Below are 8,712 nucleotides of genomic sequence, written 5' to 3'. Positions count from 1 at the left end.
ACCTATAAATCTGAACTGTTTATTCTGGGAAACTCTCAGCTAATTGAGGCAATTTGCTCAACACTAACCAGTGAGCTTGAGTTGCCTGGACTCTTCAGTGCAGAGCAGAATTATATTAATCTGGTTGGGTTAATGTTGGAAAGCAGCACTTTAGTGTGATTTCACCCTGTTTCCGAGCTTAACTCATAGATTTAACATCGGAACTTGAATTATTTCTCAGGAGTTGTGTTTATTATTTTGATAAAACTATGAAGCGCCACAGGATTGACCTTCTCCGATTGTTCCTTGTAGAGAAGACTGAGGCAGTTGTAAAACATCTTCTATACTCAAAGACAGTTTTCAGGTTGTCCCTCCACTCGAACCCATCTGATGCACATGACGTTTGAGCCACTTAGTCTGTAGAGGATAGAAAAAGCTGCTCAAATGCAACATTTATTTGAAAAGGAAACAATGGAGGCTTCTAGAAAGCAGCACCTGCTCCAGGTCACGGTTCAGATTGAAAATATTTCAAGGTTTAGTTTCTCTTTAGTGGTTTTATTTCATAGATGTTCATGTTATCATAAAGCAAAGATTAGGAAATAAATGTTGATTTTTAACTTTATTTTGCTTCATTTTTTTCACAACAACAAACCTAATGACTTCTAATTTAGACTTATTATATGATTTTACTGCTAATTTTAAAATGTTACTGCTTAAGGAACGTAAAGCTTGTGAGACGTTTGGTCGGTATTTTTCTTCAACAAAGAATCTGATTTCTTGATTTCTTGTCTGATCTGTCATGGCTGTGAGCGGAAGTCTGCCTGTTTTCCAGAAAAAAAAGAGAAAAGGTCTGACACATATTGCCTCATAAAATAGAAAACTTTATTTTAACATGTTTTTTTGTACACTCAAGTCAAAGACGATAAAACATGTAAAACCTTTGGATGGAGCTAAACTAAGCTGAACTTGTTTTTTAGTCGCCGGCCGCCACAAAAAGCGGTCGACAATGTGCGCCTGTGTTTGTTTGTGTGTCTGTTAGCAAAATATCTCATGAACGAGTGGACAAGTTTGAATGACAACCTCTGAGGGTAATCGCTGGAGGTACAGCTACAGCTGATTAACTTTTTGAGTCAGCGTGATTCAAGATGGCTGCCACAGCAAGTCGACCTTAGCCTTCACCAAAATGCCTCTGGCTCAGTCAGTTTTACAGATACGGGGCTACAATTCGGCGTGGTAGGAGCTGAGAGTCGTCTCCAACACATACTCTGAGCGCTGACAGGTGAAGCAAGATCTTGTGTGTGATTGTGCGTAAGGTTACGTTAAAAAAACACACCAAAACGATTACCGCCTGATCTTAGTTTTAAACTCTGGCATGAAAGAAAGTGAACAATATGCATTGCTTCAAGGAATGCTAAACTAGCTGCTGGTGGTTTAGTCATACAAAAGTTGGATCTTTAGGAAAGGAAGTAAGGAATTAGTTACTTAAGGTAAATAATTACATCACTGCAGTGTGTGTTTAGGAATCAGTGATAAGGTCACATGGGTGTTTAAGACTTTTATGGAAGCTCAGTGTGCCTATGTAAGAGAAAATCCATATTATTAAATAAATACTGTACAAAAAGTTGGGTTTTTTTTAGAAAAAGGAGTTTAAAGTTCAAAGGAAAGCCTGTGGAGGTAGACGCTCCCCATCAGGACACCTGCAGGACTTTCTGCAGCGGCCTCCTGAGCACCTCCTTCTCGTCGGGCTCGCTGTCGGGGATCATGCCAGCGCTCCTCTCTGCGCTCAGCCCGAGGAGCGGCCTGGCCTCCTGGCACCGCCGCAGCCCCGCCTGGGTGATGTTCCTACAGAAATCCACCCTCACCTCCTCCAGGCTGGCTCCGTGGGCCGCCACGCCCCGCAGGCTGCCGTCCGTGATGCGGACGCAGTTCTCCAGGCGGAGGCGACGCAGCCTCCCGCAGCTGCGCAGCACGGAGACCACGTCCTGGTCGGTGATGTGCGCGCAGCCGGACAGCGTCAGCGAGAGGAGGTTGGGACACCTGCGGGACAGGGAGCAGACGGTGGCGCCATGTTTACAGGAAGGCCTGTTATTACTCATCACATCATATGATCATTAAAGCCTGGATTAGGTCAAATTTCAGTAAACGTGGCTTTTAGGTGTAGGTGCTTATTTCCAGATTCATGCAGACTCAGGTAACAAAAGAAGGAGGGTCAAATTTAATCAAATTTATCAGTCAACCCTTTTCAAAATGGCTGACACAGCTTACAAAACACAAAATTTTCTGCGATTCAGTCAATTTAACAAGTACTCTGCCAAGATGTTGTCATTCCCTACACATATTGTGCGAGCTAACATACTGTGCACACTTTGCCCTATTTCAAAGTATAGTATAGAAATAGTATAACTATTTCAACCCTGTCTGTCTGTTAGCAAAATATTTCATGAACCACTGGACATATATTCATGAAACTTCCAGGAAATAATCAGTGGATTTTCCTCTACAACTGATTAACTTTTGGAGCCAATGCAATTCAAGATGACCGCCACAGTGAACTGACATTTGAAAACACAAAAATGGCTACAACTCAGTCAATTTTAAAGATATTGAGCTCAAGTTTGACGTGGTAGTAGCAGAGAGTCATTCAGAACACATACTCCAAGTGCTAAGGATTGCTCAAGAGTTCTCCTTAAAACTTTAGCATTAACCTTGGGCATCTGTCTGTTAACAAAATATCTCATGAACCACTGGATGGATTTCAATGAAACTCTCAGAAAGCAATTGTTGCGTATACATCTACAACTCATTGACTTTTGGAATCAACTCAATTCAAGATGGTAGCTAAATTTGGGAAACACTAAAATAGCCGTAACACAGCCAGTTTTACAGATGCTGAGCCACAATTCGATGTGGTAATAGCTGAGAGTCATCTCCAGCACATGCCCAGTATCACTTAGGTCGGCGCATAACGTTGCTCCAAAAGTATCATCAGCATCATCAGTTCTGAACACAAGATGGTTTTAGTTTTAAAAGTCTGGCATGAAAAGCTGTAGGCGTCGCGCTTTTCCTCAGTGACTGCTTGGCCTTCAGTTTTACAATGGATCTACATGCTTTCGTAAAGAACAGTTACAGAACGTTTGATTGCTGTGATCTTAGAAGAAAAAAAAAACCTTTTTCTAAAAATAAACCAACCAAATGCTGCTGGAAGACACATTTCTGTACAGTATCACTGCAGCCTTCTGGCAGGCCGGCAGGCAGACACTCAGATGGCAGCAGATCAGGGGTGTCATTCATGTTCGCTGATGCAGATTACATAAACACTTACATAATCTGACTGCTTCGCTACATGTGAGCCAAACATATTCCAGAGTTGCGAGGGCGCTGCCCCAGTAACCCCTGAGCACGCAGCAGCACCATCATGTGCGCTGCTGCAGGAGCCCTTTTTTTTTCTGACTTTGTGAGGGGATGGCGTTAAAAAAAATATCAAAAAATAAATAAATAAAATAACACACCGAGACCGTATTCGGTAGTGATAGAGGGATTTAGACGCACATTTGCTCTCCCGTGACTTTGCATCTCATCAAGCGTGGCCTGAAGTGAAAGCAGGTAGGTGTAATAGAAATTAAATGATCAACCGTTGTTACATAATCCACCCTGTCACAGCACTCAGAAAAATGCAGGATTATTGTGCTAGGCCAGTCAAAACATGTCAGTTTCTCAAACGCGTTTGCGCACCGGCAAACAGATTTGTTTTTTTTATGTTATTTTAGGCACACGACTTCTAACTCCTCCTTTTTCGTGGCTTTATTTGTATTTTTTCTTGCCAGAACTAACTGCAAAGCTGTTAATATTTTCTATTGCTGGAAGGGAAGGGAAGCAAAGCTATTGATATTTTCAGAGCATAAATGAAGTTATGTAGAGGAAACATAGGGGAAAGAAGCCCATACGCAGCCACAACCTTTCCGGTTTTTGAAATTTTTCCAAAATTAAAGCAAATATTTTAAATTGGGCTTCTGTGGCAGGTGCTAAACAACCAACATCTTACCTGCTGTAGATAGCTCTGTTTGGAGAAACAGGTTAATTCTGACCAGATTGACGAGCTAACCGCTAGTCCAAGACCAAAATGTCTTGGACTAGCACTCCACGGGCAATGTAGGAGGACAGCCAGCCTCCTCTGACGTCAGCGTAGACAGAGGACAGAGAGGCAGATGACGTGCAAAAAGGAGTGGGGGGCTAGCGTCTTTAAACGGGTTCGGTACATCGCTGTCAGTTTTGCATTTCGTGGTCATTTACGAGCACAATCAGCTAGCTGTAGCACTGACGGTGCAGCCTGGGGCACTCCTAGCAGCAATATTCTGAATGCAATGATGTAAAGGTCGTTAAAACAGGTTTTTGAATGAAACACTAAGATTCTTTTTGGTTTTAGATTCAAGTTGTTTTAAGACGGCAGCGATCCCCTTTGGTCTTGGGGTCATTTGGACTAGCCATGAGCTCATTAAGCTAGTCAGAATTAAACTATTTCTCTAAACTGAAGTCATCCGAGAGGCTATCTACAACAGGTAAGATATTGCTTATTAATAACTTTCCCACAGTACCCCCACTTTGTACAATCTTGTTAATGAGGACGTGTTTATCTCAGGTCGTAGTTACTCATTTTTTTCAACCTGCTAAACACAGATGAATGTAAATAATGACCCGATATGTAAAACCTCAGAGGCTTTACTGACTTTTTTGCGTCCTTGCTCTCATGTACATCACAGTGATTTTCCTCCTTTGGTTCGGTTTGAGACGTGATGTCGCTCACAGCTTAGAGGTCAGCCTGATGCATGCTGCAGCACCAGCACATCACAAACCTGTCGTCAGCTTTCTAATGACCCGTCTGGGTTTCTAAAGGGTTTTCTCGTCTGGTCAGGGTGTCCTGTGAACAAAATAAGACTCTTAAGTGTGCATTTAAGAGCCATGTCCATCAATCCTTTGAGTAGATGGGCACCTTTTAAAGTAGATTGTTTGTGCTTTCCTAGAACAAACAATCTACTTCCTTACTAGATTAAATTAATATATATATATATATATATATATATATATATATAACTTCAATAAAACTGAATGGTGCACTTTTATCTGGTTTTGCAAGAGAAAGCATCAATTTGGGCGACGTAGCAGATCAAAGCGAGGTGGCGTTTAACTCTAAAAGCAAAAGGCGAAGCTTCTTATGCTTCCCACCGAGCGGTCGACGGCACACAGCACTCAAAGCATGTTTGTTCTTGCTGTGACCTCGACGCAATCAAACGTGAGCTTGTGAATGGTGATTCACTGTGGTTGTCTTTCTCCGAGGGAGCGCTGAGCCCACGGAAGCGCTGGGTTTTATTGGTTTTTCCACGAGGACGGGAAGCCAGCCGCTCCTGGCGTCAGCAGCGAGGAGGCAGTCAGAGACACACACACACACACATGCTCATTCCTCGAACGGCTACAAAGAGACCAATTCTTAGGCTCCACCTGCCTGCATAAATCTCTCGTTTTGCAGCTGACTGAGAGCGTCTGAGGCCAAACCACTCTTTATCACTCCCACAGCCCCTCCGCGGGCCCTCCCACTCTGTCACGTGCGCGCTTCCTCGCCTTCAGACAAACTGGGAGGGTTCGATCAGCATGCAAAGCAGCGCGCGCCCTAAAAGGCAGCAAAATCCGAGCCCTGGACACAAAGTAGGTGGGTTCTAGTTTCGACTCATCTCACAGCTCTCGTGTCTTGCTGCGGCTCCAGTTTCACAATACAGGAAATGCTCACTCATTGTCCTCAGAATACCCCGGCCCTCTCTGTTTTTTTTTTTTGTTTTGTTTTGTGGCCTGTCCAGCCGCTGCAGTGCCTGAGCTCCCTCACATCAGCACTTATTACTGGCTGCCATGAAGAAATTAACCAGAGACCCTCATTAGGTCTCTCTGGGCCAATTCCTGCATGGAGCCAGCCACTCACACACACACATACACACACACAAGGCCAGGAGCCAAAATGAGCCAAGTGTCATTGGCCAATCAAATCCAAGTGTCACGTCACTCAGTGAATTTAATTTGATATGCGCCCACAGTTGTGTTAGTTAATAGAATTAGTCTCATGTCCAACAGATGTGTCTCCCCCCCCCCTCTTGTTTCTGCAGCCAGCTCCAGATCCACCATCTGTTTCTGATGATCCTATTCCCTGCTGCCGGCAGCTAAACATGACAGTTTGACTAAAACACGGGCCCCGAAATGAAAACTCTTTTGCTTGCTGTTGTGGGGCTCGAGTGACCTCATTATCAGCTGACACCAAATAGACAATCTCGCCGCTGTCCACGGTCTGTTGGTCTGTTTCGCCACTAAATGGAGATTAAAGGCGCGGCAAAAAAATGCGGCAAAGTTTAGCTCAGTGTCTGTAAAACTGACTGGGTTTGAGTTACTTTTGTTAATCCGTCTCGAGCCGGGTTGACTCCAAACGTTAATCAGTTGAAGAGGTACATCCAACGATTTGTTTCTGAAGGTTTCATTTAAATCCATCTGGTGGTTCATCTGATATTTTGCTAACAGACACACACACAGTGCAGTTTTAAAAGCAGATCTCGCTCGATCTGTTAGGTCTCAAAGTATGCGTTGGGGTTCAGTCTCAGCTACTACCACACTAAATTTGAGCTGAGTATTTGTAAACTCGACCGAGCCATGGCCATTTTTGTGTTGGCTGAGGTCACTTAGCTGTGGCGGCCATATTGAATGGGGCTGACTCCAAATATTAATCACTTGTAGATGTTCATCCTTAGATTTTTCTCTGAGAGTTTCATTCAAATCCGTCCACTGGTTCATGAGATATTTTGGTACAAACACACACACACACACACACACACTCAGACAGGGGCAAAAACATTTTTTGCTCCGCCTCCTCGCCATAAAAACAAAGATCTTTTCAGCTGTCCCCACCAAAAGTTTGAACAAAGCAGAGGCGAAAGCACACACACCGACACTCACGTGCGGCAGACGTGAGCCAGGAAGGAGCTGACCAGCTTCTCGTGTTTGCTGCAGATGTCCCTCTGGAAGGAGCTCTTCAGCCAGTCCTCGATGTTGCACACCTTCAGGACCCTGCTGGAGTACCAGCAGATGGCCAGGTGCCGCAGCGAGGGCCCCAGCACAAAGTTGCCCCACCTGAGCTGACACGGGGAGCTGAAGTGGAGCAGATTCCACAGGCGGGGGTCCAGGAAGACCTCGCGCAGCCGGTGGCAGGTAAGGGACAGGCTCCTGCGGCTGTCCTTGTCCAGGAAGGAGAAAAGGTGGAGGAGACACTCCTGGTTGAGCTGAGTGAGATGCATGCTGAGCGGTCCCCCCGGAGGCGCTCACAGGGGCCCCGTCCCCGGGGCAGTGACAGGCCTGCTGAAAGGCTGCAACAATGAACCCCCAGCCTGTATTGTGTGGCCTAGATACATGATGCCCCTGCAGACACACACACACACACACACACTCACACACGCTGAAGGCCTGCACATATAAGGCGGTGGAGCGGAGGCTATTTCGGGAAGACAACTGCGATGCGTTCAAAGATGGAAGTGCTCGAGCTGTCCTCTCTCCCCGGCCATCTGTCATGGACAGGGCCAGATGTTTACGCCCACCTCACAGAAACAGACTCGCTTGACGTGCCTCTGAAAGAACTGCGTCTCCTGTTAAAATGTTCAGACGCTGCTCTCGCCTAAAGCCCCCCCGTCCTTTCAGAAATATGCTCCGTGTCGCTTGGCTTTGCGACTCTTCGTGTGCAGTTTGGCACCTCAAGGCCTGTTAGTTCAACTTAAGAAAGGGAAAGTTTCTGGGAGAAAAGACCACTCTTACAAAAAAAAAAGAGGAAAAGTATTACTTTGCACACTTCCTGTATAGGGGGAAAAGAATCAAAAGATGATCTTAAAATATAAGATTGTCCACCAATGTCCAAAATAATTTGAAATGATCTGCTCTGAAGCAGACTGCCTCTTAGTTTACAAGTAAACCTCATCCAGCTGAGGTGTTTAAAATAGACAGAGCTGTGAAACTGTTTGTACGGCCTGACAAACTTAAATGTTTCAGATCAGCAAACAAATGTTTATGTCAGACAAAATAAATACAATGTAAAAATACAAATTACAGTTTTTAAACGATGAATTAATTTATTAAGGGGAAAAAAACCCTATTCATACGAACCTGGCCCTATATAGAAAAAAACAGTTCCCCTCTGTGTTAAATCATGAATTAATTGTGATTTCTTTGCAAAGTTGAGTTCAGTTTGACCAGCCACACCCAGAGCTGATTACTGCCATCATCCGCACACGGAGACAACGTGAAACAGCCGTGAACCTTCCCAGGAGCGGCCAGCCGACCAAAGATTACTCAAAGAGTTAAAGATTCAACAATAAGAAAGAGACAGAGGACCAAAATGGCCTCCATGGGAGAGTTCCGAGGCCGAAACGACTGCTGAGCGAAACACAACACAAAGACCCGTTTCACATTTACCAACGTCTCAGCGGTCCCTTAGGACTTCTGGGAAAATATTCTGACGAGACAAAAATGGAACATTTTTCATCTGGTGTAAAACCAACTGCATTTCAGAAAACGAACATCATACTGATAGTCAAACACAGTGGTGGCAGTATGATGGTCTGGGGCCGAACGGCTGCTATAGTTGCTTCCGGGGGGGCACAACTACCTCTTCACATTGGGCCACTTTAATAAATGAAATCGTCAGTTAAAAAAAAAAAC

General features: G+C 44.6%; 1 protein-coding gene across 1 annotated transcript; it reads right to left on the bottom strand.

The window, feature by feature from the left end:
- Positions 1 to 839: 839 nt before the first annotated feature.
- Positions 840 to 7,755, bottom strand: fbxl22 (F-box and leucine-rich repeat protein 22). Its single transcript, XM_017405662.3, has 2 exons — positions 6,964 to 7,755; positions 840 to 2,016 (listed from the first exon to the last, which is right to left on the bottom strand). The coding sequence occupies exons 1-2, from the start codon at positions 7,299 to 7,301 to the stop codon at positions 1,668 to 1,670; spliced, it is 687 nt and encodes a 228-aa protein (XP_017261151.1). The 5' UTR covers positions 7,302 to 7,755; the 3' UTR covers positions 840 to 1,667.
- Between the last annotated feature and the right edge of the window lie 957 nt (positions 7,756 to 8,712).

The sequence above is a fragment of the Kryptolebias marmoratus genome, linkage group LG11 (genome assembly GCF_001649575.2).
Source record: "Kryptolebias marmoratus isolate JLee-2015 linkage group LG11, ASM164957v2, whole genome shotgun sequence".
Taxonomy (NCBI): Eukaryota; Metazoa; Chordata; class Actinopteri; order Cyprinodontiformes; family Rivulidae; genus Kryptolebias; species Kryptolebias marmoratus.
The sequence above is the reverse complement of the archived record's forward strand: the minus strand, read 5'-3'. Positions and strand labels throughout refer to the sequence as shown.

Bases quoted from the DNA above. Each gene is read 5' to 3' on its own strand.
- fbxl22 (XM_017405662.3), bottom strand. From the start codon at position 7,301: ATGCATCTCACTCAGCTCAACCAGGAGTGTCTCCTCCACCTTTTCTCC. The intron at 2,017-6,963 runs GTGAGTGTCGGT...CCTGTCCCGCAG, and splicing joins CTGGCTCACGTCTGCCGCAC to GTGTCCCAACCTCCTCTCGC.